The sequence below is a fragment of the Lithobates pipiens genome, unplaced genomic scaffold (genome assembly GCF_037356315.1).
Source record: "Lithobates pipiens isolate NorthernLeopardFrog02 unplaced genomic scaffold, aLitPip1_a1.2 Scaffold_18, whole genome shotgun sequence".
Taxonomy (NCBI): Eukaryota; Metazoa; Chordata; class Amphibia; order Anura; family Ranidae; genus Lithobates; species Lithobates pipiens.
Window position 1 is genome coordinate 172,447,315 of NW_027507758.1, and position 20,981 is coordinate 172,468,295.

At 38.2% G+C, this 20,981-nt stretch overlaps 1 protein-coding gene across 8 annotated transcripts in view; it reads left to right on the forward strand.

Annotated features, from left to right (window-relative positions):
• UTRN (utrophin) overlaps positions 1–20,981 on the forward strand; it is a 945,243-nt gene that overhangs the window by 218,098 nt on the left and 706,164 nt on the right. For all 8 annotated transcript variants that reach the window (XM_077486405.1, XM_077486408.1, XM_077486406.1 and 5 more), the window contains 5 exons: positions 169–332; positions 11,748–11,945; positions 14,481–14,662; positions 18,632–18,782; positions 20,248–20,367. In XM_077486405.1, coding sequence (XP_077342531.1) covers positions 169–332; positions 11,748–11,945; positions 14,481–14,662; positions 18,632–18,782; positions 20,248–20,367 — 815 coding nt within the window. The remainder of the gene's footprint in view (positions 1–168; positions 333–11,747; positions 11,946–14,480; positions 14,663–18,631; positions 18,783–20,247; positions 20,368–20,981) is intronic.

A 20,981-nucleotide genomic window follows, 5' to 3' on the forward strand; every position in this document is an offset into this window, starting at 1 on the left:
TAGTTTTGAAATCTTAGAAATGTACTGTATCTCTCTCATCAGTCAGACAGTTATGTGAAGATAATGTGATGTGGGTGACACATGCCATATAATTCAGTGCTTCAGGTATGAAAAGCATATTCTTTTCAGTCTGTCTCTAAAATATTCTCACTTTTGTTTCCTATACAGATGTGGCAGTGCCACTACCTGATAAGAAATCCATACTTATGTACCTAACATCCCTTTTTGAGGTCCTTCCCCATGAAGTAACCCTGGATGATATCCATGAGGTGGAGACTCTTCCTAGGAGATACAAGGGAGCATGTGAGGACATACCTTTCACAAAACAACAGGTAATTATTAGTACTAACTAGAGGTCGTCCGATATGGGTTTTTCTCTTGCCGATATTTAGAAATCACCGCGGCCGATGGTAGATATATGATGCCGATTTTTTTTGGGCCGATATGTTAGGCCTATATTTTTTTTCCCCTTCATCTCATAAAATCTAACAGTTAGACTCCTTTCACACTGGGGTGTTTTCTAGGTGCTTTTGGGCTAAAAATAGGACATTTAAAGTGCCTGCAAAGCGGCTCCCCTGCAGTCTGTGTGGAAGCCCGGGTGCTTTCCCACTGAGGCGATGCGCTGGCAGGACATTAAAAAAAAGTCCTGCAAGCAGCATCTTTGGAGTGGTGTATACCGCTCCTCCACCACTCCTTCCCATTGAAATGAATGGGCACCACTGCCGAAGCACCTGCAATGCGATTTGGCAGCGGCGCTTCACGGGCACATCTAACCCCTTCCTCGGCCACTAGCTGGATTATAAGTGCTCCGCTAGCAGCCGAATAGCGCTGCTAAAATGACAGTAAAGCGCCGCTAAAACTTGCAGCGTTTTACCATCAACGCCTGCCCGCTCCAGTGTGAAAGCAGCCTTAAGTAATACAGAAAATGTCTTACATTTAAACATTTATTAAACAAAACAAACATCCAGTCAGTTCACTTGTATGTATAATTTAGATAAAAAAAAAAAAAAAAAAAATATATATATATATATATATATATATATATATATATATATATATATATATATATATATATATATATATATATTAAATACACAAAAACAGGTAATCAAAACTTTTGGATGAAAAAAAAATGGGCTAACCTTACTGTTTTATTCTATTTTTTAAAAATCATGAGTGTATTTTTTCCCAAAAAATTGCGTTTGAAAGACCGCTGCGCAAATACCGTGTTACGTAAAATATTGCAACAACCGCTATTTTATTCCCTAGGATCTCTGCTAAAAAAAAATATATATATATATATATATATATATATATATATATATATATATAAGTTTTGGGGATTCTACGTGATTTTCTAGCAGAAAATACAGGATTTTTATTTGTAAGCATCAAGTGTCAGAAAAGATTTAGTCTTTAAATGGTTAAACTGAGAACTCTACACAAAGAGTTGAATTCATTCAGAAGTGTAAACATTGTATCTCTTTGCTCTTTTCTTGGCAGACTGCCCAGAGAGTAAACAAGTCGCTTCACTGACGTCTTCAGGCAACTTGCATTGACTTCTATTACTGAAGTCATTTGCAAGTCGCGCTGAAGATATCAGCCTTTTTTAACAGCACAATCGGCCGATGCTGATTAATTAAAAAACGCCAAATATCCGCCGATATATCGGTCGACCTCTAGTACTAACATGATATACTGTATATTCATTTTAAAGGTATACACTAGTCATTAATGAAAATCCAACCTTGCAATGTGTACACTAAACACAACCCACCTTTTCGGTACTTGGGTCTTTCATTCAGAATTGCTGTAGTGCATCAGTTCACCAAACGGCCTTAGCGGTTAGGTCATTACCTGAGAAACCCTGTGAGTGAGAAACCCTGTTATTCAATGGGAATGGGAATCCAGCCCAAAATCTACTTTTGCTGTAAAAATTTCTACATTTTACAATAGCAGACTTTTCTCTCCTTAAACTTCAGACAACCTCTTCTGTTGTAATCCTCATTCTCAGCTCATTTCACTCCTCGTGCTCTGTTAATCCTCAGCAGACTGATCCCCCACTGTCTTCATAATTAGAGAATACCAGCATTTCTTAGAAATGACAGTGTGTCTGCTCATTCCTCAGCTATGCGACTTTGTAATATATAAGGAGCAGGCTCTTGTACTGCTGGCACGCTTTCCCAGACTGCTTTGTGGAGGATCATCGTAAACTGCAGTGTGATGACAACTGACAAAGCTGAGCAGAATGGGAGACTTGCCATTATACTTGGCCAGCTCAAGTTCTGCTTCGTGAGTGCTTTTATACTCGTGAGGATAGGGGAAGCATCTCAGTGTTCCAGCATCGGTTTGTTTGGCCTATAAATGTAACTTTAATCATTATTTTTCTAACAAACCTTATTTGTTTTCTTAAAGAAAGCCTATTAATTCAGAAATATGAATAAACAGCACTTTTGTGATTCATGCATCCCTGCCATATTGCAAAGCCAGGAGGGTGACCTCCCTGATCTTGCCTTCTGATTGGTCAATGAGGGAGCCAAAGCACACTGATAAGGTAACCTTCTAGCACCTGGCAGAGAAGGTTACAGTTTACCAGCTCATGTGTAGTGGTTCTAGGAAGCAAAAAGTAGTCCTAGTTAAGTCTCTCTAAAGACCCCCGGCCAGAACACACACGGATGCCATCAGCAGAGCTTTCTCGGTCATGCCCCTTCAATGTTAGACCTGTGTGTACAGCCCTTAAGAGAAGAAATAGAGGCTAGTAAAAGCAGTATTAGCTTTTGACTTTCAGACTCTCTGTATACAAATGAAATTCACTACAGTGTGTACACAGCAGGTTGACGGACGGAGGGATGGAAAAATACATCACCTCTCCAAAGCATTCAGCTGTTTGTGTAATCTGAGCTACATGTATTTTGCTCTGTAAACAGGCTGTTTTTGTCAGCAACACTATTAAATCAACTCCGTCGCTAAAATAGAACTTCTGGCATTTCTATTTGAGGGACAGAGTCGCTTTAGGGTCCCAGAGACGTGCTAGATGACTGACAATAGTAAATGTGAAATATTTGTATGCATCATAGTTAGCTGATCAAATAAAATGTGTTTTATATATTTATATACCTTTATTGATACACATCCATAAACTAGCCTACACAAGGATATGGACTCTCCTGATATGACAAATTTTCATCTTGCTAATTTTCTCAGCACAGTGGAATGAGCCACATAAATTATATTCCATATCCAGAAGTCGTTGGTATTATTTCCTTTGCTTCTGCCAGCTATACTGAGCAGTAGGATTATGGGAATGAAAGCAAATGTCTTGCTTTGCCCTGCATGGACAAAACACAGGTTTGCTTTTAGGCCTCATACACACTGAATGTTATAAAAAAAGCCAGTAACTTTAGCTATAGAAAGCTGTAGAGTGAGTTTTATAGCATTTTTGCACTAGCGCTTTTTCAGCGTTTTTAAGCAAAACTATACTCCCATAAAAGTTTATGGTTCAAAAACGCTGATAACCGCAGCGTAGCCATGTTTTTCAGCGTTTTTGGCATTTTTAAGCTGTTTAGAGCTGAAAAATGCCTCTCAAAACCCAATAGTTCTGGCGAGGGGGGGGGAGGGGAGTGGTTCCAGCCAGAAACGCCCCTGCCAAAAACTGCTGATAACAGTCTATGTGTGCATGGACTCATAGGATAACATGCTGCAGAGTATTGACGGCAGCTGTAAAAACGTCCAGTGTACATGAGGCCTAAAGCTGAACTACAGGCAAACAGAAAAACACACATTTGACATACATATATTGAAGCTATTTCATGTGCCAATGATTTTTTTTTTTTTTTTTGTCCAATCAGTCCTAAATTTACATAGCCCTGCAAGTCTGTTATTTTTCAACAGAACAAGCTGTCCTGCAGATATAACAGTAGAGGGTTGAGACAAACCATTTAACACTGACAGGTGGGCTTACAATGATCACATTTTATTAATTTACGTAAAGCCTTTATCCCGAAAGTAAAAATAAAATAAAGAACCTGTTGCTGTAATTGCTTAAAGAGTGTTAGCTGGAGTTTGGCTTCATTTGGTTGGTGCATCAAAATTTGCTAGTACATATAACACTACCCCCCCCCCCCCCCCCAGATTAGCAATGCTGCTGTCTCTGTTGCTCCTTCATCCACTTTATCGCTGTAGCAATGGAATTGTGCTACTGGCCAGATTGCCATCATGAAAACAGAAGGAAAAAACCCTAAAAAAGAAAACGAATGTAGCCATCACATCTAATGTCTAGTAAGCTGCAATATATTACATTGTTGGTTTTTGGTTTAATACCACTGAGATCAAGTGGAGAGGTATTAGGAATTCTTACTTTTGCGGACAATTAGTGCATACTTGTTCCAGGACTGTAATTAGAAGTAGTGAATCCAGAGACAGCGGGGGAACTACTACTTTCAGAAAGAAACTAGCACTGATGGACCTACATTTTTCCTTCCTGACAATGGCAATGGCATTGTGACCACTAACATTTAAGAGACCTCAAGGCATCAGTTTTGAACAATTAAAAGATTAGGAATTATTGGGCACTCTCTCTGTTGTGTGAACTGCTTCCCAACGCATTATGTTGCTTGCAGTCTATTAAAGATGTAGATATTTTATTTAATTGCTGAAATAGCACCTTACATTTAAAGCGACTTTGTGTCTAATGGAGCCATCTCTTTAAAGTCTACTGTTGCCTGCTCCCCCACCCTTGTTTACAAGCTTGTAAAGAGCATTATTAAAAATTCATTCATTGAAATGTTAGACAGCCGTGATACAACCAATTGGGCGTGTACTCCATGTTCCAGCATGTATTCTATGTGATAAGCTTATTCCCAGGAATCAGAAATCTATGGAAATACATGCTCATATGTATACATTTTGCCTTATTACCAGTAGTAACCCTGCAAGAATAAAAACATTTTTTTTTCTCTCATTGGAAAGTTAAGCCCACATGTCTGTTTTTAAGACGTTTGGATTAAAATATTTAAAAATAAGTAACTAACAAACTAGCAAATAAACTGAAGGTTTCTCAGCTATTTATTCTATGGAGAACATATACCCCCAAAAATATTTTTCACTGGCACCATAGAAAATCCCTAGATTTCCCGACATATAATGATGGTCCTGCTGATCTAATTTGTGATATGGTGATGCCCTAAACTTCACAGGCACCGGTGCTTTTCAGGTTTCAATACCACTAGATCTATGTATATGTTTTTTGGCCAATCTCGCAAATAGTTAAAGAGGTTGTAAAGTCACATAACACAATTACTTGTATCGTCTCTGTTTTAGCAAGATATAAAGTGCAGTGTGTGTGTGTGTGTGTGTGTGTGTGTGTGTGTTTTTTTTTTTAAATTATAATGCTAAATAATTTTTTTCACAGCTCCTCTGTGCAGTTTTGTGATCTCCTTCTGCTCTCCTTCCTCAATCTAAGAAGAGCAGTAGGAGGGGCTGAGATTCCCCATTGATGTCAGCCAAATAGCAGAGGGAGGTCATATGACTGCACAGAGGAGCTGTGCAAAAAAATATTTAGGATTATAATAAAAATATAAAATTGACATACTGTACTGAATATCTTGCTAAAACAGAGAGGATACAAGTAATTATGTTTATTACATCAGAATAGAGGCAGGAGGAGAGGGAAAGGGTGAGGAGGAGATCGGCTCTCACACACAGACTAGGAAATGACAGGCAGGAAGGGAGGGGGAGAGGGAGAGACTGTGTACACACAGCGGGGTGACAAAGGCATGTAAACTGACTACAATACCATGGATCAGCAGCCATGATTACTATGGTCAGCACACGGGGACACAGGAACAGGCAGGATCAATCAGGTATTTTAGATCAAAGAAAGAAACAAATTACACTGAAACAGCACTATGCTACTGATCATGCTTTAAAGCAATGTTTCTCAACTCCAGTCCTCAAGTACCCCCAACAGGTCATGTTTTCAGGATTTCCCTCAGATGAAACGGCTGTGGTAATTACTTAGGCAATAAAACTGATCACATCACCTGTGCAAAATAATGGAAGGCCTGAAAACATAACCTGTTGGGGGTAGTTGAGGACTGGTGTTGAGAAACATTGCTTTAAAGAAACAGGAGCATTTTCTTCTTTTAGCGTTACAACCACTTTAAGGTTGGGGGGAGGAAAGCAACAGGACTTCCTTTTGTGCTTCATGGATTTACTGGTACCACATACTTTACTATTACATATTCATAAAGACAGAACCCCTAAAGAACACAACTAAATAGGACTTTAAAGTGGAGGTCCATGCTAAAACTAAAATCCCTGCCTCTGTTCTAACCTATCTAGCCCTGTAAAGAAATACATACCTTTTTTGAAGCCGATCCAACCTGCTCTCCAGTGGCGGAAGCTCTGCAGAGGACATAGGGGCAAATGGCTGTGAAATGAATGGGAAGTGACATCACCCAGAGACTTACTATAGGGTTTCCGTTGTCGGCTGCCTCCTTTGCACCCACCCCTCCACAGCCAAGCCGCAGGCTGACAGCTCAGCCTGATTTCTTCTTTACAGGGCTAGATAGGTTAGTGTTAGATCGTGGGTATCTATATATGCAGAGATTTTAGTTTTAGCATAGGCTTGCACTTTAAAGCCCCATACACACTATCAGTTTTTTCCTGAGTTTTTCCTTCAGGTTTACCAAAACCATGTAGTGCAAGGGCCTGCCTGATTGCATACACATTGAAACTCCTAACGTTTGACCTCATACTATATGGTTTTGGTAAATCTGAAGGAAAAACTCAGCAGAAAAACTGATAGTGTGTATGGGGCTTAAGGGTACCACACCAGAAAAATTTATATGTTTAAAAAGTAAAATTTTATTACAACATCCAATAAAAAAAGTCCCATAAAAGGGATGAAATTGCACATGTAGTAAACACTATACAGTTTAAAAACCTAATGTAGACATTTACAGAATTAATCATATTACATTATCCCAATATAATTATTCATTCAATGATATGACTTCAGAATAGAAAATTCCAGTGGTAGTGTCTTGACTGTATCTGCAATGCGTTTCGCAGGACAGAGCCTGCTTCTTCAGGAAGAACAACTTTGTTACATATAACTGTCTAAAAATATGAAAACAGACATAAACTAGATATCAGTAAACTTTAAAACAAAATATACAAAACAAGTCTAGGTATAGTATATATTTTGGGTACTCTACCTATGTTTGTTGGCCATGATACATGACAAATCTTTTCTTTCAGAGATATATGTTCCTTTTATCAGACTTGTTTCAAACAAAATGGAATATTTCCAAACCCAATGATGGTGGATGAGTGGAGAAATCTAGTTAATTCTAGCCTCTCCAGGGAAAAAAAATCGTTTTTTTATCATAGGGGCAATCCTCAGAAGTTTGGAAAACCGTGGAACCCACAGTTATCTGTCCCTGGTCTAGCGCCTGTCTAATAAGGCAGAGACTACTACAATAGCATCATATACTCTAGACATGGACACTTGAAACATATTAGACAAGAGGGCAATCATATTACAGGACCAACCAATCTCTAACTGGCAGATGCTTAATAAGGTGTTAGAAGAACATATTAATAACTATCAATGTCTGTTTTTTTCCCACAGAGGACAGGTGAAGTTTCTTCATATACGCTAAAACTGTGCAGTGGACACTTGTTGATGTAAATAACTGTACTGTATCTATTGACCAAATAGGGAATCTGAGACGTCTGGTTTATATATATATATATATATATATATATATATATATATATATATATATATATATATATATATATATATAAAATATATATATATATATATTCTGTTTGGAAAAACAAACAGAAAAGCAATAAAAGCTTATGTAACACTTTTTCTTATACTCTGCCTCTCAATCCCTGCAATAGCACGTGTATACTGTAACTGCTGTATTAGTTAAATAAAAATTAAATAATAAATAACTTTTCTTTTTTGGATTTATTAACAGTTGCCTGACACTTTCTCTGTACATAGGCTAAAAACTCTGAGAGTGCTTTGTTTTGTGCAGGGCTTCTTCCACCAATAACACAGTTACCTCTCTTACAATGTCGACAGCAGTACTTCCTACATGAGCCGCTGTCCATCAGAGTGCTTGTGTGGGTTGGAGGGTTGGCTAACTGTAATGTTGCAAGTCAACTATGCTAGTCTAAAGGAATTCCATGCATCAACATGGCTTGTAGTCAGCGTGCGGGAGGCACACAGTGGGCCAACAGTGGTGGCGCAGGTAGCGGACGCTGTGGCTTGTTTTTTTTCCTACAAAAAAGTAGTCAAGGATATTGGCATGATCAAGATGTATTCCTGCACATTTGTATATAGCTGTATAGTTGTGTAAATTGTCATTGCTATATACCTGAGGTAAGAACCAGCAAGAAGAATGCAGAGGTACAGGACACTGACATACTTCACCTCCCTCTGCAGCTCTTTTGCCAGTGTCTTGACAAGTGCGGGATGCTGGAGACAGACTTTTGCTAACAAAGCAGCTGCCTACTTACTATCTGCAGTGTTGTGTGCGGGGGTAGGCACCGTATCTGAAAACACAGATGGGACAAAGTATTACATGCATCTTGTCCCATAGAGAACTGAAAAATGTAAAGGTTGAGTGGGGTAATAATTAAAAAAAAAATAGTGCAAAACAATGATGTAAATATAATCAAATAATAACAATTGATAAATGGGTGAATGTCCATATATTAGTGAACGATGTGCTCCAATCCATAAAGTGCAAAAGTGCTCCAAAATTCGAGGTGCGCCACATCCCCACTTACCGGAAGGAATGGACCCCTATGTTTTCAGTCTAGGGGTCGTTCAGGCTTAGAATGTTGGCCACGGATGGCAAATTCACATCAGTTTGCAAAGAAGATCTCACTTGATCATGGTAGTCATACGTGAATGATTCTGCCCAAAATAAGATAAAGAAGAGGACCATAGTAAAGTACTGCTTGGTAATGTATTTATTGCGCAAATAAAAAATGGGTACTTACAAAATGTTGATGCAATTTCCGGTTTTGAGTCCAACAACGTCACTTCCAGTTGTTGGTGGAACGCACGCCAGCAGTGGCGCTTCCTATTGCAATCTCTTGCAAATATATGCCTGTTTTTATCATACATTTTGTAAGTACCCATTTTTTATTTGTGCAATAAATAAAAAACATAAGGTGAGTGGGGACACAGGAGAGGGTGTGGTGCACCTTGAAGTTTGGAGCATTTGTGCACTTTATAGATTGGAGCACATCGTTCATTAATATATGGACATTCACCCATTTATCAATTGTTATTATTTTATTATATTTAGATCATTGTTTTGCACTATTGTGAGTGCTGTAATCTATCAATTTTTTTCACTTTGCAGAGTGAATAGCACCTTGTGTACAGCAGCTGCAATTTATATAATTTATTATTATATATTATTATAATTTATTATTAAATATCTTGTTCACATTTTTTCACTTCTAGCACGAGTATATATAGCTACAATATATTCTTTTCACAGGTAATCATTTTTGAGAGTTTTTTTCTTTTTGAATAAATGAATAAGGGATCAGGACGTCACAGAGATTCTAATCATTGGTTCTAATCTTTTCCTACTGCTCTAATAAATGTTTTTTTATTGCTTGCCCTTTGCCATATTCGTGTCCATGTACACTGGCTTAAAGAAATGCTGCTTCTACAGGAGTCTTGTGTTTTACCTGTATGTGTCCATGCACATTAAGACCTTTAGAGGCATATTTTAAAGTGGCATTAAAGTCTCTTAAAAAAAACAAAAACAAAAAACAAAACAAAAAAAAATGGCATACTTAACTGCTCTGTGCAGTGGTTTTGCACATAGCAGCCCGGATCCTCCTCTTCTTGGGTCCCGCGTTTGCACTCCTAGCCCCTCTCTCTTGCCAAGTGTCTCCAGAGCAAGCGGCTTGCAATGGGGGCACCTAAGCAGGCGTACTCCTGAGCTGCGGCACTGCGTGTTTTTATTCACACATAGAGCCGTGGCTCGGCCCACCAATGACTCCCACTGCTGTCTCAGCCAATGAGGCAGCAGAGTCCCTGGAGAGGTGAGACACTTATGCACATTGTTGGATTGAGATGGGGCTCAGAGGAGTATTGGGGGCTGGATCATTTTTTTTATACTTTTCTGCTCTGTGCAACAATATTGAACAGAGCGGTCCCTTGGCTGCTCTTTCGCAGTCCCCAACTGGTGCTGTCAATCCATTCTTCCTCCAAGTGCCCCCTCAGCAACCCGTTTGTGCGCACCCAATCTGGGCTGTGTGTGCTCATAAATGCATGCGGTGCCAATAAGCTGCTCTCTGCCCTCAGTATCTCCTGTGAGATCAGGAAGAGAGGAGGGTGGTGCTGCAGCTGATTCAGTACTGGATCAGTTAGAGGGGTCAGGTAAGTGTTTTGGGTGTAGGTTTGTTATTGGGGATTTATTTTCTTTACCTTCATGCAGAGAATGCATAAAGGTTTACTTTTTTTTTTTTTACTTTAGAACCACCTTAAAGTGTTTAACTTGGTTGTGTATATATAAAAGTATTTACACAAGATTTACACAGCATTCACAAATTTGTAATTGTATTTAATTGGGAAAATTAATGAATTCTTGGTGAAAGTTGTGTGGAATCTTGTGCAAAATCATTTACAGATAAATTTGATTTACGGTAAATCTGCCAACAGTTTTGAGTAGAGTTGGGGAAGGCTAGTAATACTCCAATACTTTATTCCTGTGACCCCTTGATAAATGAGGGGAACGAGCATCACACATGCATGTGTTACAGTGTGCAATAACGTAGATATTTGCCAGCACACCAAGGATCAACACAAGGTGGTTTCCAAATGGTTTAGTTTATTGCATGATCACAACACAAAAAGGTGTAATGTTTCAGAGTCACACAGGACCCCTTCGTCAGGCATGTGACATGACATCACATGCCTGACAAAGTGGTCTTGCGTGTCTCCGAAACATTGCACATTTTTGTGTTGTGATCATGCAATAAACAAAACTGTTTGGGCGCCACCTTGTGCTGATCCTTGGTGTGCTGGCAAATATCTACATTGTGACTTGAACCAGTATCCAGCTGGTTGTTGCTGAAGCACCCAAACCTTTAGAGCTTATACCAGGAACGTGTGCGATGGGAATATGAAATATTACAGTGTTCAATAGGTCAACAGATATAATTAACTTTTACAAATATTATGCTGAAGTATTTGACAGTAAAATACTCTGAAAAGTCCTATAAAGGTAGTAGAAATTAAATTGGATAGACTGCCAACAATCCTTCAGTAACAAAGTGGTGCACATGATGTCATACGCTAATCAGTTCCTTAACCCATCTGACAGATGCATCCACCTTTTCTTTTAGCCCTATCCGTTCTGTTATATATATAAAAAAAAAAAACTGACGAGAGTCAAGATAAAGTCTGGAAAAAAGTTTAAAGATGTTAAAAATCAGTCAGTGTGAGAAGGGTTCAGGGGGGTTGAAAAGTCTTGTCTAAGTCTCTTAATAGTAGAGACAGATAAAGGTAACCTGGTGCTCCTTTCCCTGTATTGCAAACTTATTAGCAGTAATTCACAGACACAGAAGGCATGGTTGAAATCTCCTAAAAAAAAAAATTAAATTCTCTGTTAAATTAAAATGAGCCTGGCAAAGACATTAAAGTTAGGGATGTCTATTATCAGTTTTGATGTGTTCTTCTCTTTTTATTGTAGGGCTTAGATGAACCATATAGAGACTCTGGTCCTGAGACACCAAGTTTAGTAACTGAAGTGGAAATGGATCTTGATAGCTATCAAGTAGCCCTTGAAGATGTTCTCACTTGGCTTCTTATGGCAGAAGACACTTTTCAGGAGCAAGATGATGTATCGGATGATGTAGAAGATGTTAAACAACAATTTGCTACTCATGAAGTAGGTTTGACTAATTATGTAAAACAATATAGAAAAAATGTTTTTTAATATGAAATGTATTTTTTTTTTGTTAATACTATAAATGGATTCATGCATAAAGAACCAACCCACATTCTGTACAACGATTTGGAGCACTATAACTTTAGTGAGCAGATTAATGCTTTATTATAATTACTAAATCATTTTAATCATGTTGAGGAAAATATGAGTAGTTTACAGTATCTGAATCTAGGTCCTTATTCATGATCCATATGCTGATGTTAACTAAAGAGAGGGAATTTCCATTTGTTTTCACTTATAAACAATATGAGAACTGAACTGCATTGCAGATCCAAAAATCATAAGGAAGATTTTGGAAGAAGCTTTTATTATCAACATTTCAATTGGCAAATTGTGCTTTGATTTTACAGCTTATACCAGCTATTCTCAACCAAGCTTCCACCTGAAGTGGCCAGGGGTTCCTTGAGCTGTGGCTAACTATCCTCCCATGTGATGGTGCCTGCATTGTTCCAGGTCCAACAGCACTTGGCAGGGCCAGAGACAAGACTGTAAGGCTCGGTTCACACAGGGGCGGCACGACTTGCAGCGCCGCGACCTGTACACGATCAGCGGCAACTTGCAAAACGACTTCTGTATAGAAGTCAAAACAAGTCGCCTGAAGTAGTACAGGAACCTTTTTTCTAAGTCGGAGCGACTTGAGTCACTCCTATTAGAACGGTTCCATTGTACAGAATGGAGCGCGACTTGTCAGGCGGGCTAAGTCGCCTGGACAAGTCGCCCCTGTGTGAACCGAGCCTAAGGGTTATAATATGACAAGCACTAACATAAGGGGCATTTTCCCAATGACCACCAATGAACTTATCTTACCAGGGGTTCCCTGAGACTTGAAAATTACTGCAAGGGTTCCTTTGAGGTAAAAAGGTAGAGAAACGCTGACTCATACAGTCAGTAAAATAATTAATCATAGGGAAGAAAAAATTATATTGGATGATTGGCAGCTGAGTTTTATAACATCTTGCTTGGGATTCTGAATAGAAATAATATTCAAAATATCAATACTTTGTCATATGTCAATTTTGTTATATGTAATAACTCTAAATGTAATATAGAATTTACCCACATCCTGCTGAATGATACTAAACAATAACTAAAACCAAAAATGAAAATGTAGTATATTGCACCTTACAGTCATTTAGATGTGGTGGCTGCATGAGTAAAACACAAATGAAAAACATACATGGAAGCTAAATAATATGCCAAATAAATTGTATTACTGTATATTTTGTTCTGAGAATTATACAGCTCTGCCACACAGCACAGCTTTGTCTAGCAGACAAACCTGGTCCTTCTCTGCGGCAGCTTTACTTTCACTTATTGGCTCCCTACCCAGCACCATCCTGTGGTAGGACAGTGGACGAAGAAGCAGAAGATTATTGAGCTCATCGCCTAATCACTCTGCTCTGTCCTCTTATCGGCTCCTTGCACTGAAGCACCCTTGGCTCCTTGTTCCGCATTGGTCTCCCTATTTTTTTTTTTTGCTGTTTTATCCAGACTGTACAGTTGATACCAAGTCAAGTCAACGTACTTGATGAACCAAGTTGTATATTGTTCACAGCCAAGCAAACCTGTATCCACTACAAACACCCAAATAATAAAACCAATAATTGTTTTTTGTACTTTACTGGATAATAGATGTGGCTTATCCATGAAATGTGTTGAGATGTTTATTGGCCCAGTAGGGGTCCACATCTTGTAATTATATTGTTTGGATTTGTATAATCTTTACAATATAGGTGTGGACAGACCTAACTTGTTATATGATTATATAGGTTAAAATTGATTAAATACTTGTGTTTTTTTTGTTTACAAATCAAAATTTCATTGCACTGAATAAAAATCTTGAGTGGTTATTATTTATGTACCTAAAAAGGCCCACTGGTTTCTTTTTTTTCTGCTGAGAATATATACATATATGTGGTACATTTCATTGGAGTATTTATGGGGCTGTCCCTTACATCCAGGAATTCCCAGGTCATCTTTCTAGTTTATTTCGACAGAAGTGATTACAGTTGAGTTAAAGTATAACTTAAGGCAAAACTTTTTCTTTTAGTTTTGAACGGTGTGAAGAGGGATTAGAACACCTGTAATTGTTGCCTGTGCTCCCGTTAGGGAGATTCTTCCTCTGTTTTTCCTGTTTACCATTATTACTGAAGGTTATAGAAATTCTCACATTTTGGTTGCCCCCAGAACAGTAAAAAAGGGGAAATATTCCAATGGGGACACTATTTCTAGTGACTCTGGTGACAACAGTGATTCTCTCACTTTGGAAAGATTTCCTGTTTTGACTATGATACAGGAAGTGAAAGGAAATCACCCCAATAGGACTTGGATGGCAAAAAAATCTGGCAAGGGATATAACCCTCTCTTACTCTATCCAAAATGAAAAAAAAAAAAAGTTTAGCTTTTAATAGCAAAAATATACTCTTTAATGAACAAAATAGGTATAATGTTTAATTTGCCCCTCTTCTTCTTCAGGCATTCATGATGGAACTGACAGCACATCAGAGCAGTGTGGGCAATGTTTTACAAGCAGGAAACCAGCTGATTGCCCAAGGTGATCTTTCGGTGGAAGAAGAAAATGAGATTCAAGAGCAAATGACCCTCCTGAATTCACGCTGGGAAGCTCTCCGCTTAGAAAGCATGGATAGGCAGTCTCGGTTAGTTAAATTATTTAAAATTTGGTCACTACCTGGTAGATAATATACAAATAACAGAGCGGATGAAGTACAGATCTTGTTTTTTCTGTATTTAAAGTTTCGTAACACAAGGAACAAAGAACAATAGTTTGGGCATCACTGCCCTTTTTCAAGTTCACAAAAACAGATGGCCACGCCTAAAACAGTTGTTCTTTATGATGTTTACATGTAAATAAAGAAAAAGCAGAAAGATCTGTTCTCCAACCCTTCTGTTTTTTGGATTCATATGTGTAGCAGTGTTTGGGAACCCACTGGAGGTTTGATGCATGGAATTGGGAAGAATTCCCAGAAGATATTAATGACAGTGTTCTGTTTTGTACATGAAAGTAAAAAATCCACACACAACTCTTCTTATATTAGTGTACAGGCCTGTTTTTGTGGCTACAGCAGTAACAATTTTTGTAATATTTAAAAACTTCTAAACCAGTTTATGGACAGTTTACAGTTAATCCAGGAGGAAAAGGGTATGCATCTTCAAATACATGACTGTATAAATTAACATATACACACATTTTTCTCACATGGTATTACATGTGTTGCTCTAATATCACGGAAACAAAAATTTGAGTTTAATTTCCAAATATCTCTTTATTACTGTAACATAAACATATATGGATGATTACCTTTATGTTGCCTGACACTTTTATGCCAGTGTTTACTTCCTCTTTCTGTTATAATAATTGGAAAATTCTCCCAGTAGGGATACCTGTTCCAGCAAATATTGTCAACAATTGTATTCTCTCCAGTACATTACATACTATAAACAAACTCATAACAAATCCTACCCTACCAGACTTGCTCTATAGTCATAAATTCTAGGAGCTGTAGTTGTATAGCATTGTCATTAGTTAGATGAGCCCATCCAGTTCTGGCAAAGAGACCCACCCACTGATTCCAGAGTTTTGCAGGGCTCCTACTGCTGACGGGGGTGACATTTGCAAGGTAGGGATACATGCAGGAGGCTTGCATGTATATATACATTAGTACTGTTCCATTACTTTATACTGGGTGAGTGGTGAGTTTACATCCACTTTAGAAGAATTGATTATAACGTATATTCTTCTTCGCTATTTGGAGGGTAATTAACATCCAGAAGTTCACACTAAACTGAATAATTTGTTGTGGGTGAACTTCTCCTTTTTAGTAAAGATCTTAATGTATTGAACTGTGTTGGGTTCTGACTTTATTATTAATAAACAGACAGAAACAGTCAAGTCCATCCTGCTTGCCCCCTTTACTCAGTAAGAAGCTAGGTTTTACAGGTGTGTATTCCCTGATTTGAACTATCGGGATTTTAAAAAGACTTGTAGTGGTTCCAGTGGGGGAGCTTTCATGTTTTATAGAAAGCACAATGGTAAACAGTGGGAATAGTGAAAGTATATGTGTGTTTGAAGAAGTTGTGGTTCTTGGGGCCTGATCTAAATTACATGCTGTGGCCAACCGAGTTGTTTTATCTGTACACCCATACATATTGTCTCATATACACCCAATTCTAGTGACATGTTTTTTTAGTGAATATGATTAGCCAGATAACATGAATAACTTGAAGGACATAGTGACCAGAGGTGTTGCTTATTTAAGAAGCACAGATGTTCTTTTCCCATGTGCTTCTTCCGCAAACTCTCTTTCCCTGGCTTGCATTGATATCTAGGCCCTGTGTTACATGTTTACCTCTCCCTGGCTGTAACGAATATACTAATCCCTGCTTTTGGCTCCCCTGATCCAGCATTTGTATATGTGTGATTATAAATGTTGAGGCCTGAACTTGAAACTACAGTGCATATTATACTATGCTTATTTTCATAGCAAAATGTTAAATTCTCTGTGGGCATTGATATTTATGTGCATGTAGTGTTCAAGAACAAACAGGCCCCATAGCTCCTAACACAATAAAAGTTTCTACTGTAGAGTTGGGGATTAAAATGCAAAGAAGACAGAACTTATTTACTTCTGATTACATCACATTGACTGTCAGAATATAAAAAGTATAGTGATTCGACAAAAGCGGCACAGTGTTTTTACCTCATTCAGCTATAACTTTATGACCACCAACCTATAAATGAGTAGGTTCCCCTTTGCCACCAAAACCGCCCTGACTCATCAGTGCATGGGCACCACTAGATCTCTGAAGGTATGCTGTGGTATCTGGCGCCAAGCTGTCAGTAGAAGATCCTTAAGGTCCTGTAAGTTGCAAGGTGGGAACCCCACGGATTGGACTTTTTTCCAGTGCATCCCACAGATCCTCATTTGGATTGAGATTCTGAGAAATTGGAGGCCAAATGAACACCTCAAACTCATTTTTGTGTTATTCTTGAACCACTCTTGAACCATTTTTGCATTGTGGCAGGGTGCATTATCCTGTTGAAAGAAGCCACTGTCATCAGGGAATACAGTTTACATGAAGGGGTGTACTTGGTCAGCAACAATGTTTAGGTAGGTGGTTTGTGTCAACTAACATTTATGTGAATGGTAGGACCCAAGATTTCCCAGCAGAACATTGCCCAAAGCTTCACACTGCCTCCACTGGCTTGCCTTCTTCCCATGGTGCATTCTGGTGCAATCTCTTTCCCATGTAAACAATGCACACACACCAGGCCATCTACATGATGTAAAATAAAACATGATTCATCAGATCGGGCCACCTTCTTTCATTGCACTATGGTCCAGTTCTGATGCTCATGTGCCCATTGTAGGTGCTTTTAGCTGTGAACATGGATCAGCATTTGCACCCTGACTGGTCAGCGCATGCCCATACACAACAAACTGAGAGGCATATTTTTTAAACTCATCAACTATAAGCACAACATGTTTACTTGCTGTGTTATTCACATTATCCATCAGTGGTCATATTTATGGCTGATCATATAATATAATACCCACCTTTATAGTTGTTTAGAGGACATATCAGAAGTAACTACCTCCTATCATTGTTGTTTAGTAGCAGCAATAAATACACCCTACCCTTTATGGGTGTCAATGAAGATAATATATACTGCACCTCCACCTTCACCAACACCAACCTAATGTGTTCAAGGACAGTGGGGGTCAGCAATAACTCTCCCCCACTCTTCCTTGCAGCAATACATATGCCCTACCCTTTATTGGTGCTCAGCGGCAGCAGTATATTTCCCCATTCTTTATTAGAGCCTATAGCAGCAAGAAATGCTTCCTCTCATTGCTGTTTAGTGGTTATTTACGTAGATTACACTCCCCTGCTGAACCGCTGGAGCCTTCCTTGGTGTAATAATGTATTCTCTGCATCCATTTCTGATCTAAACGAAGACCTTCTTACAGACCGGGCTTTTGCTGCTGAATTCAGGAATGTCTTTCATTTCTTCTGCTTTTGCATCACATATATCACATGATGCATATAGAAATGGGGGAGGGGTGGAAATATTTGCCTGCACTCTGCCTAACCCTCAGTTCTGTAAGTAGGGCAGAATTTACGTGCACATAGGTAGCATTACTAAAATATTTTGGGACCATTGTAGACCTGTGAGGGAAGCAATATGTGGCTTTGCAATATGTAGTGGTGATATATAAACAGTATACCATCAATAGAGTTGACAAATAGGAGTTTTGTTTTCTTACTATATACACTATATACTATATATACTTTGTTATATACAATATTGTTTTATTGCTTTTTTGATTTTGTACCGTTGTTATGGAAGACCTTAGAACTGCATGTTACACTGCATGAAAATGTCTAACTTGAACGGGTAATTAACCTTCATGCTTATCTGCATTATTGTCCTTATAGTTTTTCTCATAGTTCGCTGAAGATTTACTACTAAAGCACGTTGTACAGGCATGCCAGGTACCAGGTGAAAACCCTGCTTGTAGCATGCAATTAGGTTTTAAGATGTTATCTTATAAACATTCTTGTTTTACCTGGTTTAACTTGTTTTTTACTTTGCTTCTTGGAAGGCTTCATGAAGTGCTGATGGATTTGCAAAGAAAACAACTGGACCAGCTGTCTGACTGGTTGACTGTCACGGAAGAGCGAATTCGCAAGATGGATACAAAGTCTTATGGGGATGATTTTGAGACCTTTAAAAAGCAAATTGAAGAACACAAAGTATGCAAAAAACATGTCATTTGTGATTCTTAGTTTTATATTTTCAACATATTTTTCTGGGCGTTCATCCTATAAAATAGCAAATATTTTTATGGGCATTCATCTTCTAAAATAATAAAGGTTTTCTAAGTCACTTGATAAGTGGTCCTTGTACTACTGTTGCTTGGAATTGTCTGTCAAATACAACCCTTTTTCTGGATACATATCGGCAGATACAACTATCTGCCCGCTTCTTACAAAATTCTGGGACTCTATTCTTGGAACATCCCCTAGGAGCTTACGGTCCTGCAATTTGCTGCTGATCTTAGTATGATCTTTCTTGCAAAGTTTGATTCTTCCTTTTGTCTTATAGACAGTAAAAGAATCAGAAGCTAATCAGAAAGTAATATATTAAGATTCTTGCCAAAACATTTTCTTTCCCATACCTAAAACTTGGTGCAGAGAAACTGCCAGCCCACTTGTCAACTGAAAAGGGCAATATTAACTAAACATTTTATTTTTTCATGATTTTAGCAGTTTAGGGCAGAACAAACCTACAGAACCAAATTTTGTTTGTAATCCGGAGACTGCCTGAAATTGCTATCCAGTGCCTTGTTTTGTAGTTGAATATAACTCAAGTTGAGTTTTATCAATTTATTATAAATAGAAAACAAAACAAAAAAATCCCTCTCCACTATACTTTTTTTTTTTTTTTATTACAGTTTAGAAATTTATCTTTAAGGGTCTCTGACCTTGCAATGTCTCTTCATCAGGTCCTTTCTTTCCAGTGTTACATTTGGGGGAAAAAACTCCCAACCAATCAACTTTCTGTGGGTTCCAGTCAGATAGATATTTAATATACAGCTGTGATTGAAGAGACTTACGGGTTCCCTTACTCATTTTTAAGTTTTCACTGATTGACCGTTTTTTTTTTTGCAAGCAAGGTTGCAGGTTAGCTGCACACTACACACCGCCATGACTTTTCTGCACCTTTGCTGTGCCCACTTACCAGATCAGCCCAATTTGAGTTGGGCCTCAGTCTGCCTGAATCTGTTTTCTCATCTTCATACGTAAGGGCTTTATCACTACAGCATCCCGTCCTTCTTCCCTCCATTAACTGGTCATTCAGCCTTTGGTCCTAGATTATGAAAATATTGGTGGATACCAACATGCGCTTTACCGTGGAAAGTTATTGGAACTCTAGTCCATTAAAAGGGACAAACTTTAGTCTTATAAAAAAATGAGTTCCCTGTTTTAAAATTGGGGCTGTCAGAATAACGAAATAATTTCCCATTTTGATTTATGGCAGTGTACTAGCAGGATTGACTGTGTTATTCTCAAGGGGCCTTGTGTTTTTATGTATTTTTTATTTTAGATACAGATAATGTTAAATGACAGTAAGTGTATTGTAATTTTGACAATTTTTTAAAAAATTACACAATTTTGTAAATATTGTGTTATTTATATTTTCTTTATTCCTTACTAGAAACTACAGAATGATCTTGAAAGTGAGCAAGTGAAAGTTAACTCTTTAACCCACATGGTGGTTATTGTGGATGAGAACAGTGGTGAGGGGGCTACAGTTGCACTGGAAACACAACTACAGGTCAGTCTTTTGTAGTACAATGTTGTATCTTACTGAAACTACAGTTTTTTGCATTATTTTAAACAATGGGTTTGCCTGGACAGTTGTAACATATACTCATTTTGTTCTACTCCAGTTTTATGAATAACTTTGATGTATGATACATTTAAAGTATACCTAAAAGCAAAACTTTTTAAGGCTTGTCAGTTTTTATTGCTGTCTATGTCCCCATTAAGGAGATTTAACCGCTATTTGTCCTGTTTGCCATTAGCATTGAAAATGAGAATAAAATCCCTAATTTTGGGTTGTTCCCAGAAAAGTAATAGAGTGGACACCCTTCAATAGGGGCACTAGTTCTGGTGATCTGTGGGTCCTTTAAGGAATTCCCTTAATTTTCAAGGATTTTCTCTCACTTCCTGTTTTAGCTATTGGACAGGAAGTGAAGGCAAATCTCTGCAATGGGACACAGGTGGCGAAGAAAAATCTGGCAGGGGTTGTAACCCTCCCTTGCTCTATCCAAAATTTTAAAAAAGTGCCTATAGTTTACTTAAGGTGTGAAGCAGTTGTGAAAGGTAGAAACACTATCATTAGCATGACTGTATGAAACACTGTAACAAACAAGCATGTACATTTCA